Source organism: Pempheris klunzingeri, chromosome 18 (assembly GCF_042242105.1).
Source record: "Pempheris klunzingeri isolate RE-2024b chromosome 18, fPemKlu1.hap1, whole genome shotgun sequence".
In the NCBI taxonomy this organism is placed as follows: domain Eukaryota; kingdom Metazoa; phylum Chordata; class Actinopteri; order Acropomatiformes; family Pempheridae; genus Pempheris; species Pempheris klunzingeri.
Window position 1 is genome coordinate 19,647,382 of NC_092029.1, and position 25,641 is coordinate 19,673,022.

General features: G+C 44.6%; 3 protein-coding genes across 3 annotated transcripts in view; 1 reads left to right on the forward strand and 2 right to left on the reverse strand.

Moving 5' to 3' along the window:
* Positions 1 to 485: 485 nt before the first annotated feature.
* Positions 486 to 1,983, reverse strand: lyrm2 (LYR motif containing 2). Its single transcript, XM_070849573.1, has 3 exons — positions 1,863 to 1,983; positions 1,202 to 1,342; positions 486 to 782 (listed from the first exon to the last, which is right to left on the reverse strand). Exons 1-3 carry the CDS (start codon positions 1,905 to 1,907, stop codon positions 702 to 704), a joined length of 267 nt encoding a protein of 88 aa, XP_070705674.1. The 5' UTR covers positions 1,908 to 1,983; the 3' UTR covers positions 486 to 701.
* Positions 1,984 to 11,407: 9,424 nt separating this feature from the next.
* LOC139218350 (cell adhesion molecule 3-like) lies at positions 11,408 to 15,140 on the forward strand. Its single transcript, XM_070849911.1, has 6 exons — positions 11,408 to 11,448; positions 12,581 to 12,901; positions 13,028 to 13,285; positions 13,353 to 13,550; positions 13,692 to 13,799; positions 14,019 to 15,140. Exons 1-6 carry the CDS (start codon positions 11,427 to 11,429, stop codon positions 14,204 to 14,206), a joined length of 1,095 nt encoding a protein of 364 aa, XP_070706012.1. The 5' UTR covers positions 11,408 to 11,426; the 3' UTR covers positions 14,207 to 15,140.
* A 499-nt stretch (positions 15,141 to 15,639) lies between these two features.
* mdn1 (midasin AAA ATPase 1) overlaps positions 15,640 to 25,641 on the reverse strand; it is a 49,179-nt gene continuing 39,177 nt past the window's right edge. The window contains exons 80-102 of the mRNA XM_070849912.1: positions 25,399 to 25,625; positions 25,178 to 25,315; positions 24,392 to 24,591; positions 24,148 to 24,309; positions 23,905 to 24,042; positions 23,540 to 23,675; positions 23,069 to 23,238; positions 22,786 to 22,917; positions 22,494 to 22,635; positions 21,475 to 21,794; positions 21,217 to 21,363; positions 20,850 to 20,951; positions 20,535 to 20,733; positions 20,230 to 20,403; positions 19,919 to 20,070; positions 19,719 to 19,808; positions 19,231 to 19,346; positions 18,809 to 18,983; positions 18,595 to 18,668; positions 18,358 to 18,472; positions 18,140 to 18,206; positions 16,913 to 17,055; positions 15,640 to 16,826 (exon numbers count right to left, since the gene is read on the reverse strand). Coding sequence (XP_070706013.1) covers positions 16,641 to 16,826; positions 16,913 to 17,055; positions 18,140 to 18,206; positions 18,358 to 18,472; positions 18,595 to 18,668; positions 18,809 to 18,983; positions 19,231 to 19,346; positions 19,719 to 19,808; positions 19,919 to 20,070; positions 20,230 to 20,403; positions 20,535 to 20,733; positions 20,850 to 20,951; positions 21,217 to 21,363; positions 21,475 to 21,794; positions 22,494 to 22,635; positions 22,786 to 22,917; positions 23,069 to 23,238; positions 23,540 to 23,675; positions 23,905 to 24,042; positions 24,148 to 24,309; positions 24,392 to 24,591; positions 25,178 to 25,315; positions 25,399 to 25,625 — 3,505 coding nt within the window. The 3' untranslated portion in view covers positions 15,640 to 16,640. The remainder of the gene's footprint in view (positions 16,827 to 16,912; positions 17,056 to 18,139; positions 18,207 to 18,357; positions 18,473 to 18,594; positions 18,669 to 18,808; positions 18,984 to 19,230; positions 19,347 to 19,718; positions 19,809 to 19,918; positions 20,071 to 20,229; positions 20,404 to 20,534; positions 20,734 to 20,849; positions 20,952 to 21,216; positions 21,364 to 21,474; positions 21,795 to 22,493; positions 22,636 to 22,785; positions 22,918 to 23,068; positions 23,239 to 23,539; positions 23,676 to 23,904; positions 24,043 to 24,147; positions 24,310 to 24,391; positions 24,592 to 25,177; positions 25,316 to 25,398; positions 25,626 to 25,641) is intronic.

Consider the following 25,641-nt stretch of genomic DNA (forward strand, 5'->3'; position numbering starts at 1 on the left):
TACATCCATTTCCCGCAACGATCCACATCAAGTTTTACAGGCCAACTTTTACAGTGGATAGTAGCTGTATGTTGTGGAGCCTCCAATTAGGATTTGCTGCTTTATATCATTTTCTGAAGATCAGAGATCGACCAGGAAAACAGTGAGCAGGTAAATCAGTCCTTAATTGCAGCCCAAGTGGACACCAAATAAGCCGTCCAGAGACTGAACAGCTGACTACCCAAACCTCAGATGCCCTGCCAATCCTGTCCACCTGTAAAGGTCAATCCTGACATAAAAGTTCTGTGAGAACATATTGCATGAAGAAGGCTCAGAGTTGTGCTGCAGTATTACTGTCTGCTGTCTGTTTCCTGTAGTAACTGTTTGTTCACACTGTTCATGTTGGTTAGTTTGATAACTCTGTGGATATCAATAATGTACTCTGTATGATGATGCCAGAAAACCTATTTTGTATTTAAAAAAAAACATCAATCATTCTACATCTGTCTGGTTTCATTAGTTCCTATTTAATACATAGAACACATAAAGAATACAGCACGGTGGGCTCACATGTTAACACAGGAGGTTCTGCAGAACGATGCCTTCAGTGTCCAGCCAAAGACGAGCCTGAATCCACTCTAGAGTCTCCACAATCACATGACAGTCTTCGTTGAGAGCCAGTCCGCATCAGTCCATAGTCCACACATAGCAGCTCATAGTGTTTAGCTCCCGGCCAACGCCAGACTCTTCTGCAGTTCCTCTAGGTGGTTGTTAGCTTGCGTGACCATCATACGGATTGCATCCTGGATGAATGACAGGAAAGCAGCAGTAATGGACAGAGCAGAGGATGCTGGGAAAAGAAATACAATGTCTCCAAACATTCTCCTCTGAATTTTAAGTCAAGGCTCATTTACTCGCTTTTTTTTTTTCCAGAGCTTTTAATCACCGATTTGAGATATGGTTGAAAAACTCTGGAAAAAGCTAGTAAGTGGACCTTGAGTTCATTTTTTTTTTTTTTAACAGTTTGTAGCCTCCTCCTGGGGCGGTGCTTGGTCTGGGTCGACCCGATTAACTATTTGAATAATCTTTGACTAGTCCACTGTGACTATTGAATAGCATTTTCGCTTGAAATGCCTAAAAAAGGATTAATCTCCAGATTAAGATTGACGGGACACTTCTGGAGGAGCGGCCAGAGTAATGGACGTTCACACTATTTCATTACCTGCTCTGTAGCATTCTTATTCCTCTTGAACTCATCTCTTGCCCAGTCTCTGAGGTACTTCCTGTCTGCCTCGTCTGGTACCTGCCGTATGGTCCTCAGCATGGTTCTGTAAATACCCAAAATCCTCTGTCTCTGTAAAAACTGACAGAGAATCAGCAGTTTAGACTCAACAGAGCTGATTTTCTATAAGAATGCTCTAAAGTTACTTATTACAGATGACACCCTCTGTGCACTGGTGTGATTTGACTTTACCACATGTGCCATGGACAGATGATCCAAGTCCTCCATTATTTATCTACACTACATCAGGAGCAAATTCCACATTTAAAACGGCAAAAATAACTACATTCTCCTGTTTTAACACATTAAAACAACCAACAAAACACACACACTTCTACTTCAGACAATCAAAGTTCCCTGTCCAACTGCTGTCATGACTTCAGCTGTAACTAGTTTTTGTTTCCTGCAACATAACGTTAGAACCTCGCTAACTTCTGTCACGTCAGTTTTTGTCTTAAATCGAGAAGTCGATGTGAGATGTGGCTGGTTAGCCGCGCAGCTAGCGTTAGCATTCCAGCAGTACAGAAGCCGTTACTGCTCTCTGTCCACCAGGCCGGCTCTCACGGAAACACCCTCTTCCTGCCCTCGTGTGTGTCCTTACCTGTTTTAAAGAAAGCGCAGCAGGTGGTATCCTGGAGACCGCCATCTCTGACAGCTCAGCTGTGACGGAAGTTAGCCAACATGGATGTTTGACTCTGTATGTGTGTGTGTGTGTGTGTGTGTGTGTGACCTCACCTCCTGCCGGGATGACGTCAGAGCGGCTACGTCGGTGTTTGTCTCCCTCTGGTGGAGCGGAGGATGGACAGCAGTTTGTCTCACCTGCACAATCAGACGCTGCAAAAGATAACAAACACTATTTAAAATCTCCCCAAAAGCCAAAGAGTTACAGTTTAGAATTATAAACGGGTATTATCCCGCAGCAGAAACATGGAGTCGAGGTCGAACCATGCGGTTTCTGTCGTGCAGAATGTGACACTATTAAACATCTTTTTTTTATTCTTGTTCAATAGTTTCATCTTTTTTGCAGGATTTGTTTGACTGGATTGATAATGAAATAGAAAATATCACACCATATAATGAACATGAAATTCTTTTATACAAAGATAACCCTGACCCCTCATACAGGAGGGATCTAATTTGGAGGAGACTATTCTTTCATGCTCATTCACACACTGAAACCAGTTGGGGTTCAGTGTCTTGCCCAAGAACACTTGGACATGTTGACCCATAGGAGCTGAGGATCAAACCCCCAACTTTCTGATTGAGGGACAACCCACTCTACGACTGACCCACAGCCGATTTCATTCCACAGGAGGCCATTTTTGCCCAGTCTCTTTCTTATTGTTGAATCACGGACACTGACTTTAACTGAGGCAAGCGAGGCCTGCAGTGCTTTAGATGTTGTTTGGAGTTCTTTTGTGACCTCCTGCATGAGACGTTGATGCACTCTTGGAGTCATTTTGGTAGGCCGGTAGTCCTGGGAAGGTTCACCACTGCTTCATGTTTTCTCCATTTGGGGATAATGGCTCTCACTGTTGTTCGCTGGAGTCCCAAAGCCTTAGAAATGGTTTTGTAACCCATTCCAGACTGATAGATGTCAATAACTTTGTTTCTCATCTGTTCTTGAATTGGTTTAGATCGGGGCATGATGCGTTGCATTTTGAGATCTTTCAGCCTACTTCATGTTGTCTATTTAAGTGATTTCTTGATTCAACAGCTCTGGCAGTAATCAGGCCTGGGTGTGGCAAGTGAAATTGAACTCAGCTTTCAAACATGTGGTTAATCACAGTTAATTCTTGATTTAACAAGGAGGGGGCAATGACTTTTTCACATAGGGCCAGGTACAAAAAATGTGCAAAAACAGAAGAAATCTGCAAGGGGGCAAATACTTTTTCACACCACTGTAGCTGCTCTTTTTCTGAAAATGTCATAGATTCTTAACATCTCTGAAAATGCCTTACAAGAGGTTATAGAGCAGATCAACCAAATGTATTTGCTGTCACAGCCATTGTTGCACTCCACTCAATTCAGAGAATACTACATCAGCAATACGAGATGTTGATCTCATTAGTGAGCGAAATAACTAAAGTAGTTACTGAGAATAATGTATTCCTCCAGAAAGAAGCACAAGCTATGTGGAATCTACTGGGTTCTGGGTAATCTGCACCACAAGTATCAATCATCACTTCATTCCATTCAGCTTGCTCTGCTTTGCAAAGTCAGCAACATCAGAGACTATGGTTATGGTGGACCTTGTGTTCCTTGAGCAACACAGCGTATATGTTGAACAGTTGGGAGCCAGCATAAAAGGCACTGTGTTATTTGTCGCAGCAGACAATTTAGCTGCCCATTCTTTGAGAGGGTTCTTTGAAAGCTTCACAGTCAGTCAGGTATGCAGATTCTGTATGGCCAAACGTGGGGAAATACAACACAAGCAAGTGCAGACAGGCTCATTTCAACCAAGATCAAAAGAAGATCATGACAGACATGTACAAGATGTCTTACAAGATTCCACTGTGGCTCAACAATATGGCGTAAAAGGAAGCTGCCCACTGAGTGAAAGCTTGGAGCATTTTCATGTTGTTGATGGTTTCCCACCAGATGATCTTCTGGAGGGTGTGGTTCCAGCTGAACTAGCCTTGTGCTTGAAGGCGCTGATATCAAAGGGATACTTGTCACTTAATTTTCCATATCCATTCTCAGACAGAACCAACCAACCCCAGCTCATCACAAAGAACCTTTCCTCCAAGAGAACGATTGGAGGGAACGGTCATGAAAATTGGACACTTGTCCGATTTCTACCACTACCGATTGGTCATCTCATTCCCGAGGGGGGTGAAACTCGGGAGGTTTTAAAGACCTTAAAAGACATAGTGGAACTGTCAGTGTCCACAAGCTTTACAGAGGAGACGGTGTACTATCTTGAATGCAAGATCACAGAACATAGAGCTTTGTTTCTGAAAGTTTTCCCAAATGAAAAACTATGGCCAAAGCATCACTACACGGAGCACTAACCTCAATTAATTCAAACTTTTGGTCTGTTATCTAATGTTTGGACAATGCGTTTTGAAGGAAAACACAAGTTTTTCAAAAAAGCTGTACGTCACACTCTCAATTTCAGGAACATAGCTCTTACTTTAGCTGTCAAGACACCCGAAAATGATAGCCTTCCATTTAGCTTCACCCTCCTTTTTCAAACCATCCATTGAAATGAATAAAGTAAAATCTGTAACGGTTGCCACTTTTCCACAAAATGTGCAGCACTTTCTCCATGACAGCAGAACACAGTCCTTGTAGCCTCTTTTGTCTGCATAGATGGCATAAAGTACAGTGCTGGCATGGTGATTTCAGTTGGATCTTGCTCTGGGCTTCCAGAATTCAGACATATAACAAAGATTTTGGTCATGAATGCCAACATAATATTTGTCTGCAGACACATGACCTCATGGTATGATGAGCATCTTTGAGCATGTGAGTTCTGTGGCAGCCATTGCTCCACTGTCTTGATCACCCAGATGTCTGAATTGAATGATATTTTCTCCCATGTTCTCCCATGTTCTCAGGACAAGTTATCAAGATGGAGCAAAAGATTTTGCTTAGAGTTATCGTCAATGAAGATGATAAAAGGCAAGTAACTTTAAATGAGAGACCGGATTCGGTTGAAGATTTGAAAACGCAACTGAAAGATAAACCGTCACTGCAATATGACTTTAAAGTGCAGTATGAAGATCAAGACTTGAATAATGCCCTTTGTAATCTGAGTGAAATAACAGATTTACCCGATAAAGCCACACTGAAAGTCATCCCTCTCGTGTATATGCATTTAACAGCCCTGTCATCACTGTCCGCAACATCAGACACTGAGTGCAGCACTGCTGACACTGACACCCTGTCTAGTGTTGGAGCATCACCTGGCCAACAGTGGCCAGAATTGTTTGATATACCTAATTTCTCAGTTGATGTCGCATACAGACTTAGACAGGGAGATCTTTCCTTTATGAAAGATGGGACTCGTCCAACTCTGACACGAGATATGAAGCGTGACATACTGCAAAAGCTCGCTGAGACAATGTACTCTTACAAGGCTTATCCTGAAGACGATAACTTCAGCAGTGTTGCAAAAGCACTGATTAGCAAGCACCCTGGCCTAACTGAGCCCGGTCCTCAGCCGGGACGGTACAGCTGGAAAACAGTCTTAAATTTAAGATGGCTAACTATGGAACAAAGCTTGGAGAAGCTGGATATGAGGATGTCGCAATCAACGGAGGTAAAAGGAGTAAAGGCAACCCAGAGGGAGAATCATCCAGCCAGAACATTAAAAGGCCAAAAAGAGGCGAAGCAAACTATCTGCCAAATGTACCCGAAGGACATGATGAAGCAAGTCTGGCAAATGACAGAGAGGTTCTCATGGAGGAAATGAAGAAAAAAAGACCAAATGTCATCCTCATCTCAAAAATTATGGACCAAACATTCCCACTACGCAGACGAGAGATTGTTAAAGAGGACCCTGCGGTGGAGAACGCGGTTGAACAATGGCCAGCACTGTTCACAGAAAGACAGGTAAGCCATAATGAAAGCCGTAAGGCCAGAAATGTCAGCGCAGGGTATGGACATAAAATCTGTTTTTTGTTTGTTTGTTTTTTAAACAACATAATGCAAATCAGTGTTTTATAGCACAAAAGTAGCATGGACTATTGTCATTTGTTTGAAAGTACATTATACTCTTAGCAAGCTAGAAGTGCACCTCAAATTTCTATGTTGTAAGCAAACAATCCCCCTTTTATTTTTCAGATAGCTGCTGAGTTTAATGGAATTGCCAGTAAGAATCTTGAGGGAGACTTGTTTGAGGCTCTTGACCAACACACGCCACGGTTTATCAAACTCTTCCAGTCCAAAAAGGGAACTGTTGGACAGAAAGTGACAGAGTTACTGCAGCAAACTAAGTTGGTGGTAAGTTATTTAATTTCATTAAGATATTGTCAATGTCATCTCGATTTATGACGCTACTTCAAAATCCCTTCAAAGGCCTTTATAGAGACTAACCTGATTGTCTCCCAGCTGATCTTTTTTGTGTCTCTATTATTAGACATCAGATGTGACAACTCTGCATTCCATTGTCCTGAAAGGCCTTCCCATTTTAGTGGGCGATGACGCCAGTGAATTGTACAAGACGTGTTTTGTAAGTACTTGCACACGAAAAAGTTAATTTATTGACAAATAATATCCCGTACTCAGAGTTGAGCAATGTAACTATTTCTGCATCACTAAACTCTGTACTTGTGCTCAAATTCCTCCACTTGTCTGATAGGTATGTAAACAGTAATTTAAATGTGCCACTTTGACCCTACAGTCACCAATTCATTTAAAACTGCAGGAGCAGGAATCAAGAGTGAAAATGTCATTGGTCAAAAAATGTACTTTCCTTTATTTGTGCCACACACTTGTTTGGCTACAATGTTATAGTGCAGTGTGAATGTGTAATGTATGTAGAAGAGTAAATCCACTGGGATACAGCAATAATGCGCTGATCTATGCTTTGTGTTTTGTCGCAGGATTCGGCAAGAGACGAGGCCCTAGCATCTGTCACGGTTGGCGTGCTCACTGTTCTCGGTGAAGACAGTCATCAGGAGGGTCCAAGCTCAATACTGTCAGAACTGGACCGAGAACCCAAAATGTGGACACAGGACCAAACCCAAACTCAGGTTCACACGGGTTTATTAACAACAGAGTTAGGAAAATACAAAAACGACGAGGCTGCCACTCCTCATGCACAAAAGGGGAACAACTAAGGAACAATGGCAGAGCGCAAAAATAGAAAACCAACAAAAGACAGAACAGCTAACAAAGCAAAACACAAAAACTTAGCTGCCGAGTTACAGGGGCTGATGACTACAAACGAAAGGTGAACAGCTAACAAAATAATCCATAAACTTAGCTGCTGTGTGCAAGGGCTGATCTAGGCAATCAGAGCTCAACAAGGTTCTGAAGCTGGAGGCAGGAGCCGGTATCCAGGACAGGCAAGGCAAGGCAGAGCAGGGGTCGTAGTCAGGGCAGGAACAGGTCTGGGAGGGAACAGCAGAGTTGACAAACTGACAGAGGGTGAATGCCTGAACCAGACTTAAGTAGCAGACAGGCTGATTAGTTGCAGGTGATCACACAGCTGCCTCCGCTCCTGCAATCACACACAGAGAAAGAGAGAGACACAGAGACAGACAAACAGTGCCACCTCTGGCCATAGGCAGGAGGAGGAGCAGTGGTCCTGACAAATACACCTTCAGCCCATCTCCACTGCCATCGTACTTGAGGGAGGTATTATCATGGACAATATTCAAGACTTTCCTCAGGCAGTTTGCCTCTTATTTGGGCTTACATATGCTTTGCACTTGGATGACCCAAAATGCATGACAAACACACTCAGATTGATTCAAAGATTAGGAAACCAGACCCTCCCACCAAAACTGCTCAGTCTGAAAAACAGTCTACTGGGTTAGATTGGTGAGGGAGCATCAGCTATCAGATAGCACTTGGTTAAAGTAATTAAGATATTGTTGTGAAACTGCTCTTGTGAGAGAAAAGTGAAATCTGTTGTGAAATATGACTGTTGTTGTGAAAAAAGAAATGATTGTGAAATATTCTTCTCTACTGCTATGAGAGAAAAGTGTAATACTTTGTGAATCTTTACTTGTTACGAGAGAAAAGTCAGATCGTTTAGTGATTTGTGAATGTTCTTAAAAGTAAGACAAAGGAGACAGACATGTTTATTTTTCAGCCCAGAGCCGTAGAATGTTCAATTTTGGTTGAATGACTTAATTGGCAATAGAAAATAAATGTCATTATGCTATTGAAGTTACCCAATGAGTGTTTTCAGTGTATTGTTTTTTAGGGATAATTCTACATAATGTGTTTATAGATATTATGTAGAATTATTAAGTGTTGTTTCTCTCACTTCAGGGGAAAGTTTGTTTAACTAGGTGAACCTAAATTAAAATGAGTGAGTAGAACAAAGGTTTAAGTTGTGGTTATGGATTGAATGAAGTAGTTTAAAATTTGTGTCAATCAGTGCAGACAAAACAAAAAAATGAAGTTATCACAACACAATTAACCGAAGTTGCACAAACGTTAAAAAATGATGTACGTTAAGTACTGCACACTCCAAATAATTGATTTCAATTTAGTCATCATAGTCAATAACCTTGACTTATTTTTTTTCAGGCAACGAGTTTGCATATTTTGTTTAAGTAAAGTCAACTTATTATTTTTTAGAGTCTAGTGTAGTTAGTTATTGTTGCCTTGTACTGGTTTGTGATCCCATGACCTGATTAAGATGACTAACTTTGTTGTTTAAGTGTTTTTCAGGGTTAATTTGTAAATGAACCCTGAGAAACAGTGAAAGCATCCTCCTCATCAGCTGTTTGTCTTGCTGAGCTGTTCCTCAGGCTGGAGTTTGTACTTGTTGTTGTTGTCGTCGTCGTTGTTGTCACTGCTCAGCGGTGACAAGAAACAGTCAGCAGTGAGGATTTAATGTCTTCCCCTCAGACTTTGAGTCCATCATGCTGAAGTCCATGTAGGTCCTAGCTCAAGTGTTTTACCAGGGCAGGTGGTAACATGCACAGTGTAATCACTGTAACTCCTCAGGTAGTTTGTTGACATTTTCAAAGTGGGCTGATGATTGAAAAGCTGCTCTTGTGAAAAGTGGTGGTCTTCAATGTTTGATGTGTTAGTGAATTGTTGAAAGCAGTCGCGTGTGGGATGGATTCTCTGTCCATCATGATTAGCTTTTGGTAGCGGAAGATAAGAGGCAACGTCAAAGAGCTGAAACGTGCAGGTGGATGAAAGTATTGTATTAGTATTGTCTATTAGTATTGTGTGACAGCTCTGAACAATTGACAAGAGATGAACCAGATGAAGAGCAGGAGTTTTCACAAGTGATGGCTAAAAGTGTGAGGTGAAGAGATGAAATGGTGAGTGAGCGGTGAGAACAAGTAGCAAGGAGCGAGGAAGAGGTCTGAAACACAGTCACACTACTTGACGTGTAGCTCAGTGAGATAAGGTGCTGACTGAGTTGATTGTTGCGAAGGAGTCGCTGGCCAGCGAGTGGCCCGCAGTATGTCGACGTGACATTTTTGGCTCGACTCAGCTTGCTGGGAATTGAGTAAGTACTAAAATAGTCGGTGTTAGCAGATACTGTGTCTAGTGGAAAAGCGCCATTAGTAATGAGTGTGTTGAAATATTCAATGCATTGACACTGTTGTTATCCAATGTCTTTATTATCATTGTGATTGTTCCTGGCAGGTGTGTCACAGGCCAAATGTGAATGAAAAGAGCTGCGTGTGAGCAGAGTGCCAGTGGATGAGCAGCAGCTCATGAGTGACGTGTGAGCCACCAGAGGGCTGCAGAGCAGCATTCACAGTGTAATTTGTTGAGGAATTGCAATTTGTCTAGTTAGTATTAGTCGAATTTGACTATGGTAACTGATGATCAATGTGACTCGAGATGTTCCTGTAGTGCGACAGGGCTTATGGCGTGGTGGGTTAAGTAGCAGCCATAAGAGGTCAGAGAATCAGACGTGCTGGGTTCACCTGTGGCAGGGTTAGGGTTAGACTAGCCTAACCCTACCCCTAACCCTGACCTAACCCTAACCCTGCTAGCCCTAACCCTAACCCTAACCCTTTAAATTAATTTTAAGTTAAAAACTAAAATTAGTATTAATATATAGTCTAAAATAAGATAATAATTCATGTAGATGGGTATTTAAAGGGTTAAAATTGAAATCTAAAAAAGGATTCTTAACCCTGGAGAACCCAAGAACCCTTTTCTTCTTTGGAAAATTATGAACTATGCATTAAATGACTGCTATAAGTTCACTGAACACCAACATATCCACTTCTTCAATTTTAACCCTTTATTCCCTAATTTAGGATTAGGGCCAAATTTGACCCATTGGGCTTTAGGCGTATCATTTCAAAGAATCACAATAACAAACACTGTCAATGCAAACTATTTTAAACTTAGGAAAATAATCAGTTAACCACACAGCTACATTTAACAATGTTTTTTTTGCTTTATTTGTTGCATGTTAGAACTGGATTTCAAATGTACAAACACACTTTGGCCAATGGAAACAAGAACACAAGGCCAAAAAACTAACACCATGGCTCTTTGCTTATCAAAAAATCTGTTCTGCTAGACAGAGGAACTCACACTAGACATTGTGATAGTCTTTGAAACAATTTCTTTTTTTGTTGATGCAGAGAGGAACTGCACATTTTTCACAGTGCATTTCAGTTTTGCCACTGGTTTGCTGAGAAGAGGATTTTGTTTGGGAAGGTTTCCAGCTCAACGAAACAGCATGTGGTCAGTCATCTTGTCACTACCACTCTGGCTCATGTCAGTTCAATATTCATCCACTAAGTGTCTCTATGCAGGGGTCAGAAGTGGCACTCTGGGTTTTTGAAGTTAAATTTGACAATTTTTTTTATGTTTGTTCATTTTGGGTAGCAGCAATTAACAGCGGCCAAATTTGACCCTGTGGGTTCTCCAGGGTTAAGAGCCTTGTAGGTGAGGAGAAGGATTTTAAACTCTATTCTAGATTTTACTGGAAGCCAATGAAGAGAAGAAATTCAAGTTCAACTGAATTTACATAATGATTCTCCATTATGTAAATCAAATATTAAACTTTGCTGTGTAAACCAGAATTTAAAATACACCTTGGTGTGTGTATAAATAATTGCTATGTCCTCAACATGCTCCTATATTAACGACCTGCTAGTTGGTTGACAGCATCTCAGGCTGTGAATGTCATTTAAATGTACTTGTCATTCATTTAGAGATAAACCATGATTGATGCATTTTGTCAGAAGTATCAAGATGGAGGGACAAGAAAGTCACACGGTTGTTAATATTAGAATATGGGCACCTTAGGAAAGTCAGCTGTTAGTCTCGAATCCTCTTTCAGTCTGAAGGAGGAACGTTTCCTTTCCTTCCATTCAGTTCATCGAACCTAAAGGCCCTCTTGATCTCGGTTAAAAGGGAAGTGAAACCTTTCTTCTATACAACATCGCTCTGCTTGGTCGAGGTATTAACGCGTTCTTCTCCAAGGCTGGTGACCGGGTGAACAGAGGCTGAACACCGAGGAGACATGGCGGCTGTGGTTGGACTGCTGGTGATGCTACTTGGAGTCTCTCACGGTGAGCTTTTGAATTCACAACACTAACAACACATGTTGAAATTGATTCTAATAACAAGTGAATGACGTGTTTTACGGCTCTGACATGAATGTCATGAATGAGGAAAGTACATGAACATTCAAGACATCAAGACATAAGAATCGACAGCAGTATGAAACTCATATTTGGACTTTTCCAGTCTTCAGTAGCTTTAAAAAAAATCTTATTATTTCTAAGAGCTACAGCAAACCCAGAGATCAATTTCACATCATTGTGCAAATTAAAGTAAAACTTACAACCATGGACTTCTACAGATTAGCTAAAAATAAAACACTGTGTGACATTATATTATGCCATTGCACTTATTACATACTGATACAGAAGTTGATGTTTATGGAATCAGTCAAAAATAACTTAACTTAGAGTTGAACTGTTCTCAATATCCCATTATATGATCATTTCATAGATTGTCCCGCCAAACAGCCAGAAACATACAGTAATTCAGTGTCTCTGGGAAAGTTGATGATGAGGATGATGAGGATATCTAAACAAAAAATGTTTAACATCTAAATATGTGTTGAGCCCCAAACACTATTTGCATAGTGTGGTCTGAGAGAGACACCGCTGAACCAGACCACCAGTTTTTATTTTAGATTCATATTTGCATACGCCTAAAAATATCTCATCTCATCTCATCTTCTATACCGCTTATCTGTCAGGGTCACGGGGGGAGCTGGAGCCTATCCCAGCTGACATTGGGCGAGAGGCGGGGTACACCCTGGACTGGTCGCCAGTCAATCACAGGGCCAACACATAGACACAGCCAACCATTCACACTCACACTCACACCTACGGACAATTTAGAGTTACCAATTAACCTAATGTGCATGTCTTTTGGATTGTGGGAGGAAGCCGGAGTACCTGGAGAGAACCCACGCTAGCATGGGGAGAACATGCAAACTCCACACAGAAAGACCCCGGGTTCAAACCGGGATTTGAACCCTGGACCTTGTTGCTGTGAGGCAGTGCTAACCACAGCACCACCGTGCTGCCTGCCTAAAAATATAATCATGGTAATTAAATTGTGGAAATTAAATGATTAAATATGTGATATTTAGTTTAAAAAAAAATCTATTTCTTTATTGATTTCCAGGTGTGAAACCCCACTGTGATGCCAGACAGGATGGAGCTCAGTGTTATGGAGCTTTGGGAGGAGCTGTGGCCCTCCAGCTGATGGACGGCGCAGCAGAGAATTCTATGTACCAATGGTCAAACGGAACAGCAACAATACTCAATGTTAAAAAGAACAAGATTAGGACAAATGCGAGAGGAACCAGGTCCTCATTTACTCCCAGTAATGGAACAATTCTCATCAATGACCTGAACTGGTTGGATGGTGGCAACTATACTCTTCAAATCTTTGATTCAAATGGAGTGAAATCAGAGCAGCGGAGTCTACAGCTGACCATTCAAGGTAGATAACTAACCTTAACTACATCTATCTCATAATCTACACGTCTGTATCTATGCCTGTTCTGTATTAGAAACTCTACTGAATGACCAAGACTCTGTTAATATCAAAAGCCACCTCTTCCTCCAGCTCCTGTGTCCTCTGTCCGGCTGGTCTCCAAGTGTCTGTCCCAGGGAGAGATGAGGGCGTCCTGCTCCTCTGAGGGAGGGGGCAGCCCTCGGTACAGCTGGACTCTGGGTGGACGCAAGCTGAACGGCGCTGAGCTCCTTTCTGGAAATAACGACAGTAAAAGTATCACTCTGAAACAAGACGTCTCCGGGCAGCTGGTCTGCTCGGTCAGCAACCACGTCAGTCGTGGCTCTGCAGAAAAGATGATATCTTCCTGTGGTGAGTGAGTAGAAAACATGATCACGATCACTCGCACATCAGACATTAATCTGTTTTTTCCAAACAGGCTTCATATTCATTGACTGCATCTCCAATGGGACGCACATATCACAGTGGGTGCTTAAAGCCAATAACACCCTGTGTATTGAACCGGTCACTACTGAGGGTAAGGAGACTGCCATCACGGCGTCAATTACACCCTCCACTGATATCACGTCCTCCTCCAACGTCACTCACTCCATCAGAGCTGGCCCGTGGTACACTAGTAAGTGAAAACCAACTAACTCAACTGGATTCATTAAAGTGACTTCCCCCATTTTTCTTTATCAGTCTCCATAAAGACACCTGCATTCTTTCTCTAACTTAAGGATCTGCTTGTCTCTTGTTTCTTTTATCACTAAAACAGGTTATTTGTCAGTTGTGGGTGGTGCGCTCGCTGCACTGGTCATTCTCTTGGCAGGCGTGGTGGCATTTGTACGTGTTCACGGGAAAAAGCTGAACAACAAATCTAAAGGTCCTAAACAAAACTCCTCTATTCATAGAGTAAAAGAACAGTTTGACACTTGTTAACACACTACACATACGATTTCTTGTTCTTGTCACTCTCGTGTAGACAGTGATGCTGTAGAGTGTACTTCCCAGAATGTCAAACTATTCTTTTAACAAGCCACTGGACATGTATATCTTTATTAAATTTGATGCACTTGTGCCATTTCTTCCTTTTTCTGTGCAGAAGACGAAGATGAACAGGGATTAACCTATGCTGATGTGAGGATCGTGCAGCGGGAGGGGAGGCAGATGCCACAAATGGCAGAGATGGGGGTGGAGTACGGCCAAGTCAAGTTTTCAGAGCGACCTCGGCGGGCTGTTGTACCCGCCGGAGATGAATGTGTGTACGCCAAGGTCCGTAGAGACAGGTGATTCAGCTGTTGCCAAAGTATCAGCTCCACACATCTGCTTCACAGTGTTTTTGCTATTTGATATTTTCTCAAGAAAATACATATTTTAGGTACGGTTGTGTCTTGAAACCGAAGTTTCAGGCCACTGGGCCAAACTCTGAACAGTTCAATCATACAAAAAGGCCTGAAAAATGAGCTGCAGAAGTCAGAAGTGATACGTTCTATTCTGTGAGTGTCCATCCCAGCAGGTTAGCCACAGCCACTTCAAATTTGGGCCAAACATTCCCGAGACGTGGATGATGTTTGAGGTTTCGCCAAAACGTTGTCACCGTGGCGACGCCGTGTTCACCATGAAAAAGGAAATTGCTGTATCTTCAGTGTGCATTATCCAATCTGTTTCAAACTTGTCACGCTCAATAAGAGTCCCGCCCCGAAGACACCTACATGCCAGTTAGCGACCACAGCCATTGCGCCACCTAGTGGCAACAGGAAGTAAGACTTCCATGGCAATCATTTGATTTGCATGAAATTTTGACACTGTAGTTAACACTTTCTATGCTGGAATATAGGACGTGATTAGTGGCTGTTCTCTAGCGCCACATAGGGGACACAGGAAGTGACACGTAACTCCTTAATGCACTGTCAAAGACGCGTGAAAAGGATCGGCGTCCGGCAACAGGATGAAGCCGCCGCACGACCCGATGTGCACGAAGGTGCGAGGGCCCTCCAACGCTGCTTGCAGCTTTAATTTTTCTTTACAATTGCTAACAAATGCATATGTGCCAATTAGTAGATTGGTTGAGAAGAGAATGCAACGCAACGTTTGGTATTTTGAAGAGTCTCAATGATATAAAGAAGTGCCTTGTATATTTTATTTATGTATCTATTTTGGTTGTATAAAGCCTTGAGCAAGTACATGTTCCTATCAAGACATCGTAATAAATAAATGACCAAAAAAAAACCCACTGCAAAAGAGGAATCTAAGTATCAGGTTCTGTTCTGTTCTTTTATACCACCTATCGTTAAATTAATCAGTAGCTATACTCCATTACTAGGCACTCCATTTTGCAGGTCCCGTCCTGCTACTGTGCATGCTTGGCTCCTTGGGACATTTCATGGAACCTTGCCATGAAGGTTATGAATCCCACCTGCTTTTCCTTCAATTGTTTCATTTGTTCCACCCCATTCTCTGAGCTGCAGTGTGTTATGCCCTCCAGATATAGAACACACAATGATCTGTGCCTAGACCATTAGCACGGTGAAAGACAACTGAATATTGAGCAGGTTATAATTTCCTTCATCTTTTTATGAAGCAGAGTTTCCATATAAAATAACACGAGTATGTTCATGGAAGATAAATTGTAATAATAAAGTATTATAATTGACAATGTATCTGATGTATAATGTATAATAATGTCCTTGCCATGAAAAGGTTAGCACAAGCACAGACAGAGCAACCTTGTAAACTGTTTATTGCCGGGGACCGGTCATGTCGTGATCGAACAGATGGAGGCAATGAAGAGAGGACCTCTTAGATGTGACGGTCTGTTTTCATTTACGTCGACGTTACAAAACACAGAGGTGACAGCAAACGTTTTGATGCACGGTTCATCACCACCTACTCCTAACGGACGCGGCGACGAGTTCTCGTTTAGCGGGAATCCCGCAGTGTGGATGGAAGATGAAACAGCAGATATGCGTCTTGAAACCACTCGAATGGGTAATCGTGTGGCTTTTATCAAAATTGGAATCTGCAGTCCCTGTGCTTCAAAGTGCATGTGAGCTGAATGTCTAAAAATCCTGACGGCTGACTCTGATGCATCACCCCGACAGCTGGTGCGGGTGTGAAGCCAGATGCAATACTGTCCTCCTCTCCAAGGCACATTTAGGAGTTCCTACGAATGTCGTCCATGACTGCGCCGACATGCTACCGTTAGGTCATGAAGTTAGGAGGGTTCTGTAAGAACACTATCCAGCAACTCTGCTGTCAGCTGCTACTGTATTCACACTGAAGATGAGTGACTGGATTTGGAACACTGACTAGAACGTCCACACAAACATGACTCTGGGGGGGGGGGCTATAGTACAAGGGGGGACAGAGGTATTTACTGACTCTTCACTGAGGTGTTTCACACGCAAGGGAATCACATTTTTGTTTCTATCATCTCAGACGTGCAAGTTGAAGCAATCCTTGTTACATTACGAAAGAAACCGAGAACTCCCCTGATAAAAAGGACAAAACAGCAATGGTTGCGATCAAATTCTACTAAAATCTACAGTAAAAATAAGAAATCAAAGGCACATGTACAGCGGCAAATCCGACTTTTTTTTTTTTTTCCAGTCCTGCTTTTTTTTTTTTTTTTTAAGTTGTGGCTGAGAGGCCAGCAGCAGTGTGGGATTGTGCAGTTGGCTGCTGCCCACTCCTCCCTTCCTGTGAAAGATGGCTTCTCGTTGGTCTACTGGTCGGCTGCCGTGACGAGTTCGAACCACTGTCTGAGCGCGTCGCTCAGGGTCTCCGGCAAGGCGTTGACGTCTCGCAGGATGACGTAGAAGGGGAAGGGGAACTCTTCCATGTAGGAGCGGATCTCTGGCAGCTCTCCCGGCCCTTTGAATATGGGCACCTTGATGTCCAGGATGGAGTCCTGCGGCACAGCACCGGCCTTTAGTTACAATTTTGTGTCTGGAGATTTGGAAAATAAAAAAAAAGGTCAGATTCTTCTCCGCTTACCCTGGAGTTGGGGTTGTCGAGTACCACGAAGATAACGAAGACGTTTGCGCTGCGTGCCGCCCGCACGGCTGCCATCACCCGCTCCTTCCCCTCCAGGAACAGCCCCCTGCCATCGGACACGATGACCAGCAGCTGGGCCGTCTCTGTGGAGACATAGGACAGAGAGGGGAACGTGAAAACATAAGGTTGGTCATGTGTTGACTGGAAATCACGTCAGCAGGATGGAAATGCTCTGACTCTCCTCAGATACTTCATATACTTTTACAGATCAATATTTAGCAGGTTAAAATTCTTTTTATGAAGCAGAGTTGAGAGCCTGAAACAAGCCCCCCCCCCCTCTTATTTCCATATAAAGTTACATAAGTACATACATTAGCGGCTAATGAGGCAGAGGAACAAGGTGAAAACACAACTGACATTCTATCACCTTATGAAGTCGTTGTGAGCGAATGGGTCCTAACCTCATCAGTCATTTGGAGATGTGTTTGTGTTCACCTAAAGAATTTAATATTGATTCTACTTTTAGCTCCATGTTGGGTCTCCACCAACTCCTAAGGTAAAAAAAAAACACCTACATTCGGCTGAATGAGACGAATTTGCGGGCCAAAAAATACCAAAACAGCGAGCTCAGAGGGAGGAGACTGAGGAGAGCGGAAGAACCAGATGGTGCTTCGCTGCATGCAACCCCCCCATCACTTATGACAAAATGTGTTTTTAACCTTGTTTTAACATCTAAGCTAGTGTCTTTAATGGTGCTGGAAGTTTGTCTAAGTATCTGTACTGGGTCTGGGTCTGAGTCTGGAGTTGGCGCAGTGCTGTAGATTGCAGTCTTATTTTGTGGAGTGTTTCCAGGTGTGGTGTTTCCAGGCCATCATGACGCCACCCGTATCCCAGATCCATGAAAAGGAGAACTCTGCCAGGGGTTTTATAGCTTTGACAAAAACATGGTTTGGCCTCAGAGCAGCTGGCTCCTGTCCTGGGACTTCCACACTAAAGGCTTATTTGTTGGATATCAGATACAATCTGGGCTCTGACCCCATTTACTGAGTGGCGCATGGGTCAAGCAGGAAGCAACATTTCTTTTCAAATGGCCACACTAGACTGGCAGGCACTAGAACCTTCATAAGCCAACTGGATGAAGTGGAACCTGCTCTCCGACCAGCTCAGCACGTTCATCGCCATGCAACAGTCCCATCGCGGCTCCTGATTCCGGCGACTCTCCGTTACCTGAGTTCGTGGATCCGGGAATCTGCTGTCGCGCTGCTGCAAACATTTTTGTCGAGGTCTCCAAAAACTGAAGAGAAAGAAGAGAAAGCGTCATCATTATTAACGTGAGCAGTCATTTTTCGTTGCTCACCTGAGTTAACCCACAAAGGCTTGTGAGGAGTGTAGCGTTTCTCATAGAGGTCGGGAATAAAAGGAGCAGTGCAAAGAGAATCCCCCACCTGTGCTATTCTGGTCTTCTTCTGTTGAAATTGACAGAGCCTGAGGATGCGGGCCCCGGACTCGTCGTTGAACTGCTGCTGGAAGGGGTGGAGCAGCTGCACCTGCTCGCCGAAACTGGACACAGGAGCAGGCGTTAGCTCCACAGTGAATACATGCAAACACATTAGGACAGCACAAACTCATTGTATTCGCTTCCCCACGCCTACTTTGTGTTTGGCTAGGGTTTTTTTTTTTACCTGCACACAGACACCTGTCCCACCTCCAGCAGAGTGAGAGCATTGATGATCACTGACAGGGACTCAAATGCCAACTGCACACACACACACACACACACACACACAGATCAGCAGATAATTAGTAACTCCACATTGACCGACGATCCCCTCTTAAATAATAAATGCTTCTGTCTTTCTTCAAATTAAAGGCTCCATACAAAAAGGGTTCTCTTACCTGCTTGGAGTGGTTGTCCACCATGCTGGAGGAGTCGTCCACAGCCAGACAGATCTGGTACTCCCTCTTGCTGGGCTTGGTTCTCCTCAGCCAGATTTTGTCTTTACGGAACTGACTGGCAATGTAGGGGATCACCTTCCTCATGTTCAGACGCTTCCCTGTGCGGTAGTCCCCCCTGTGGACACACATTCACCAACGCCCTGTCACTACTCAACCCTTTGTTGTAACGCAGCAGACTCATCATGTGGAGGCAAAATGAGGAGAAAACAGGCAAGAACAGTAACTACAACCTGGTGCCCACACGGTTAATAGTTCAGGGGAACCATAAATGTTCCTGAAATGGGTCCATGACCGCACTTCAACAGCATCTTATGTGCTGTAACGGAGCGGTTTATTGAGTGTGGTGATGCGTCGGTCCTCACTTGAGCTTGGCGGCCTGTGTGGGCTCCAGGATGAGGCGGAGCTGCTCACACAGCTGCTGGGACAGAGGTGAGGTCAGACTCTGGTACTGGTGCCACATGGAAGCCGCTGCACCCTCCTGGAACACACACACACACACACACACACACAAGTGGCATTTTAAATACCGAGCTTCATGCATTCAGGACAACATAAGCTGGACCTGGACCTTGTTAGAAAGACATCTATTTGACCCGTTTTAAAGCAGTATAAAGGACACAGGGATGTACGGACAGATATATACGTGCATCTTGAAATCAGTCTTTTATAATTTCTCTATTTTCAGAATATCATTAATGTTTTTTTTTTTTTAAAAAGGAATCTGGATATGAGACAAAGGGCTTAATATGTGCATTTCTATCCCATATATTATATATACTGTATGAACCACCATAACTCAGTATGTATGCTTCTTTGCACACAGTGGAACAAACGTCCTGGTCACCCTCACCTCCTCCTGAGTCCCTGGAGCCAGTTTGTGCCAGGCCTCCAGCTGCAGCTCCATCTCCCTCCTGATCTCCTCTGGGTCTCTCTCTGCTTTCTGTCAACACACACACACACACACTTAGTCAGCAGCTAATCCTCAGATCCCAGAATACTTGTGTGAGAGAGGACCAATGTCCTGAGGGTTGTCTGTGTTATAGGAGGCACCTGCGTGGGGTCCAGCAGCAGCTCAGGAACTGTGTGAATTGTGGAATCCGTACGTCTGTCTGCTCCCTCCTCTTCTCTGGGATTCTGACGGTCCTTCGGTCTGTCCTCGTCCTCCCCCTGCCTCTGCGCCTCCGCCTCTCCACTGTCGGCGCCTGCACGAGAAGAAGAGCGGGAGAAGAAGGGAAGGGAACAAGGAATTCAAACACCATCTGTAATCTAAGCGCAACTCGCGTTAAGACGCCGGGTTTCTAAAAACCGTCCGTTGAAAGTTCTTGAGGTGAAAATGGACGGGATTGGGCAAAATATGTGACCTTGCTGAGAGGCCTTGGTGGAGTCCAGCTGCTCAGGCTTCAGCTCGTGGGCCTCGGCAGCCTGAGGGTCATCTTCCTGGTTCTCCGTTTCCATGGCAACATCCTCATCGTTCTGATCCTCGTCCTGGTCCTGCTGAGGACCAGCTGCTTTCTGCTGCTCTGCACTGGCAACATCTGGACACAACACAAGACCACAAAGGAACGGCAAACATGACGCATGAAAACTGAATTGGCGCGTGTGCACGGTGTGTGTGTGTGTGTGTGTGTGTGTGTGTGTGTGTGTGTGTGTGGAGGTGCTTTCTGACCGTATGTCTGCGTGTCGTAGGCCGTCTCTCCCCGTCTGATGTGCTCGTACAGGTCTGACTCCTGCTGTGCATCGCTCTGCCTGCTGTCCTCTGAGCGGTCCTTGCTGCTCTCCACCGTACGCAGCCGCTTATTAACGTGCTCATTGTAGTCGCCGGTCGACCGCTCATTGTCAGCTTGACCGGGTTTTCTCTTGAAGCTCTGGAACAGTAGTGAGAGGATGGATTGAAAAACAAAGGGAGGTGGAAGGTTCATCAGAATGCAGACTGGTCTGGTCTGGTCTGGTCTGGTCTGGTCTGGTCTGAGGCCAGTCATACCTGAGTTTTCTTCTGTGTCTGTGTCTGTGAAGCCATCCTTGCCGTCAGCTTTGACTGGTGGCCCTCTGATTGGCTGGCATCAGAAGCCCCGCTCCCATGCTCCTACAAACCACAAACGTAGAAATGTTTTACAATTGATCTTCTTTAGGGGGACACTTTTATCATATTTTAAAAGAGAACCATCAATCTGTAACTGCATAAAAGGGAATTTGTCCTAAAACAGAGTCGAGCCAATTCTCTCCAGTAGCTCTTTCTAAATCTCTTTAATACTGATCATATAATATTCTTAAAGGTAAAAGGCCAAGATGAAACCTGGAGGCCTTAACCACGTCCTAAGGGCTACAGTATCCAGTGAGTCGCAGTGTACCTCCTTAGCCTGGTCTCTTTCCGACGCCTCTCCTGCCAGCTCCACCGCCGCGTCGCTCTGAACGTTCTGCTCTCCGGTCTGACCGTCGGTGTTGTGCTCCTTCCTCTCAGCTGCCTCCGACTGCTCCTCGTCCTCCTCCTCCTCCTCCTGTAAGCATTACAAGTCCAAACCGTAACACACACACACACACGCGACAGAACTGTGTGTGTGTGTGTGTGGAGAACTTGGTGCAGAGGCGTACTTCGTTTACATACACACCTTAGGTTTGTGTCCTTTGTCTTCAGGAACAGTCAGGTCTTCGTCTCTTCCTGCCTCTTGACCTCTCTCTTTCTCCTCCTCCTCCTCGTCTTTCTCAGGAGGCTCGTCATCCCCATCCGCTTTCTCTTCTCCTCCTCCCTCCTCGTCCTTCTCCTCCTCCTCCTCCCCGTCTTGGGTCTTGGGCTCCTGGCTGTTCTCCTCTCCTGGTTGGTCCTCCTCCATCTCCTCTGCTCCTTCCCCCGCCTCGTCTCCACTATTCTGCCCACCTTCCTCATCATCCGGGGCCGAGGCTTTCTCGTCGATGTCGAATGGGTTCTCCTCTGGAGAGTGGACAATGCCACAAGAATTCACTGAGTTGATTTAGAGGCCAAAGCAAGCGCTACCGTACATCATGGCCTTCGTTGTTTTAACGAGGGAGTGTTTCCCAGTTTATGTTAAGAAGGGACAACATGTAGCACTTAAACATGAATTGTGTACCTGAGTTTATGGCAGTGGTACAGGTGGTTAATGCCAGGGCTTCCCAAAATGGCACATTTCATAAATGCTGCGTTGCTTCTAATTAATTAATCGACTGATTAGTCATTTTGCAAAAAAACATTTTGAGGCTTCTCTTAACAAAAGTTAGCATTTTTTTCCAATTTCTTCCCACACACAGACTAAACCATTATTTGAAAAAAATCAATCAGAAGATGAATTGTTGATTAAAAATAATCATTGGCTGCAGCCACATCACAAAAAAAAAAAGGATTTTACTACATCTAAAACGTTTTCTATTAGAAAGTTCTTTTCCTATTCTAGCCTGGTGTCACCTCTGGAACAAACACATCATAATCACATTAATAGATAAATAAAACTGGACCAGAGGCAAAAAAAAAGCATCTTCTTGTTCTCTGCTTCTCCAATGAGAGGATTTGCTGATTTGCACTACACATATTCCAGAACAGCGTTAGGATTTCTGTTTGGAGACTTTGGAAACACGCGGGGCTTCAGGTGTGTTCATTTAGCCGCAGAGCTCTCACCGTCACTCTCGCCCTCTCCGTCATCTCCGGGCTCATCATCCTGGTCCAGGTTGAGATCCTCGGGCAGATCCATGGCCTCCGGCTCGGCTCTCTTGTCCTGCTCACCGTGGTAGGGGTCCACTTCGTTCTCGTCGAACTCCCTCTGGGAAACAGCGAAGCCATAAAGTGAGAGGAGATTTGCAGAAACGATGGAAAACAAAAAAGGGAGTGGGTTTTTCGACTGCTGCAGTTCCGTGAGCTTGTGCAGGAAAGAGAATCTGTGAATTTCTTCACCTCCTAATAAAAAGATTACCTCATCTCCTTGTTCGTGGATTTTCTCTTTCTCCTCCTCGTCCATCTGCTCATCTTTATCCTGGTTTTTCTTATCTTTGTTGGGGTCTGCGGCATCCAAGTTGTCATCTTTAGCAACCAGCTCTGATTCGCCCTGAGACAATCCAGCCATGACAGAACATTAGGGCACGCCGACTGAAGTTTAAATAATAATTCACAGCAGCAGAACTACACGATGGCCAGCTTTTAAATATTCTTTTTCAAAATGGTTTTTCAGAGGCCCTGTGGCCATGTCATATCTGCACCTGGTCCATCCCCTGGCCGGACTCTTCCTCCTTGTCACTCCCTTCCTCCTCGTCATCCTCATCATCCCCCCACATTCTCTCATCCAGAGTGTCTGTCTGTCCTTCACCCAGGTCACCCATCTTTTTATCCAGCTCCTTCTCATCCTCATTGGACGACTCATCGTCTTCACCTGCAAACGATTAAAAGAGGAAAAAAGTCACTCAGCGGCGATTCTATAAACTTAAAGTGGAATTAACACTAAATTATTTATAATCATTTTATATTCAAGCTCTTGCCAAACAAGACACAATGCTGATTAAGCGGAGTGACTGGAATGACGGAGAAGCAGCTAAGAGTATGGCATACTGTACACCCCACATCGTAAGCGTGGGGTCGCTGCCGGGAGGACGACACAAAAGGTTCAATTTCCTACATCATCACACCGAGAGGAGTCGCATCATGTCAAACCGGCTATAGACAGTTCAATCTACCTGGTTCATTCTCATCCCCATCATGCATTTGGCCATCAAAGTCCTCTGACATCTCGATAGCATTGTCCTCCGCCTCGATATTCCCTTTATCCTGCTGTTCTTCCTTTTCCTGGCCCTCCTGGAAGGTGTCCTCCACCTGGAAGAAGAATGCAGGGATAGCTTTGTGAGAAAACGTCGGCCATATAATCGTCTTCAATTACTCAGTTGTGATACGTGTGCTGATGAAGTTCAAACCCGGCTAATGCTGCCATTAAGTGCAGATGATTCCAGCTCCAGAGAAAAGCTAGTAAGTGGCCCTTGAGTTAAGATTATCTTGTAGATAATAAGATAATAGTTATTAGTAAAACTGCACATCATTTCATCACCTGATCTTCGTTCTCGATCTTGTCGCTGACGTCCTTCGTGCCCTCGCCCTCTCCTATACCGCCGCCCTCATAGTCGTGGAAGTCTGTGGCACCTTCTCCATCTCCACCAGCCACCAGCTCCTGAGGCAGGCAGAAACCCTGGGAAGGGGGGGGCACAACAATCATTTAGTCACCAATTATTCCTGCATTACTTTTACACCACCTGTACTTCCCCGACTGTTTGTTAAAGAAGTCTGAGCGTACCTTCTGAGCGAGCTCCGTGAAGATGCTGGCCAGGACTGACAGCAGTTTGCCTGTGCTCCTGTGAGCCCCCAGCGACACAGCCACGTAGTAACGCACCAGGTCACCGTAAATCCCAAGCAGAGGCTCCAGACGCACCAGCATCCCGCACGCCCTGTTCACCTCCTGAACACACACTTGATTCATTAAAACCCATCCTCATTGGCGCTGGACAGTAAAATATTCTGTGGTCAGATGGTGTTGCTACCTGAAGCTGTGGGGGCTGACAGGAGTCTCTGTGTGTCTTCAGGTGACTCAGCAGCCTCTCCAGTCCTTCACTGACATCTCCCACGCACAAGGCCTCCACTTCAGCTGCCAGCCCCTCTTCCAGGAGTTGAGTCAGGTGACCGGGCTTCAGTAGGTCCTCCACAGGCTCTTCATCCTTCTCCTCCTCCTCTTCAGCACCCTCTGAGGCATCAAATAACACCATGAAGACAACCATTAATGCTGTCAGAAACAAACATGAGGAGACCTTTCTTGCCATTGGCCCGCATTTAACATTTAACTGCACCTGAAGCTTAAATTCCTAAAAAGGTCAAAATTGTGGGAATTGGGCCCAAAAAAAAGAGGGTGTATGTAGGGTGCCCTCTCAGAATACAGCACTCGTCAGACTATACCATAAACATACGTTTACGTCACTAAACACAGAAGCACCAAAACTGTACTGGTGGCGGGAAAACGTTTCTTTTGCATCATCCCGATTAAAGCATCAGAATTTGGTGCATAAATCATGCAGGTTGGAATTGGCAGCAGCTTCATGTGGGACATGTTGGGCTGGCAGACGTTAGAGCCCCTGAACAGCTTCATGTCGTTCACATCCTCACGGCTACAACTTCTCCATACTTGGATGGATGGCCAGAGGAGGTCTGCAGACCGAAGGCTGCTGCTAGCCAGCTCAACCCGACTAAGCAGCAACACAGTTGATGTTCTGTACTGGAACGAACCAACATCCCTCCCGTATCTGTACACCAGCCCTGCACAGAGCACTGCTGACCTCTCTTGGCATCTGCATGCTGCTCTCTTTGTTGCTCTCTCTCCCTTCTTTTCACAAGCGTCTGGACAGCACACAGCACCGTGTTGATGTTTGTCTCCAGCTCAGCAGAGAACTCAGTGCAGAAGGTGGGCTGGTGATCTGAAAAACAGAGGAATGAGGAACCACGTTACTAAATATCTGCAGGGTTGGAAGCATTAGGCTCAGTGGCTCGGTGCAATCACCTGAGTTCTGGTGGCCCAGGGAGAGCAGCTGGGTCTTCCAGGTGGTGAACTCGGTGATGGCAGCCTCCACCTGACCTCTGACATACTGCAGGCTCTGGGTGATGGCTGGCTGGCTGTCTGCGCTGCCCACACATACTGCTGGAGTGAAGAGCTGCTCCACACTGGGCATCTGAGCCACGACGGCTCCCAGCTGGTCAAAGGCTGAGCAGCATGTGACGAAATGATCCCTATTGAAAAAAAAAC

Bases quoted from the DNA above. Each gene is read 5' to 3' on its own strand.
- LOC139218350 (XM_070849911.1), top strand. From the start codon at position 11,427: ATGCTACTTGGAGTCTCTCACG. The intron at 11,449-12,580 runs GTGAGCTTTTGA...ATTGATTTCCAG, and splicing joins GCTACTTGGAGTCTCTCACG to GTGTGAAACCCCACTGTGAT. The intron at 12,902-13,027 runs GTAGATAACTAA...CTCTTCCTCCAG, and splicing joins TCTACAGCTGACCATTCAAG to CTCCTGTGTCCTCTGTCCGG.
- lyrm2 (XM_070849573.1), bottom strand. From the start codon at position 1,907: ATGGCGGTCTCCAGGATACCACCTGCTGCGCTTTCTTTAAAACAG. The intron at 1,343-1,862 runs GTAAGGACACAC...ATTCTCTGTCAG, and splicing joins CTGCGCTTTCTTTAAAACAG to TTTTTACAGAGACAGAGGAT. The intron at 783-1,201 runs GTAATGAAATAG...TCATTCATCCAG, and splicing joins ATAAGAATGCTACAGAGCAG to GATGCAATCCGTATGATGGT.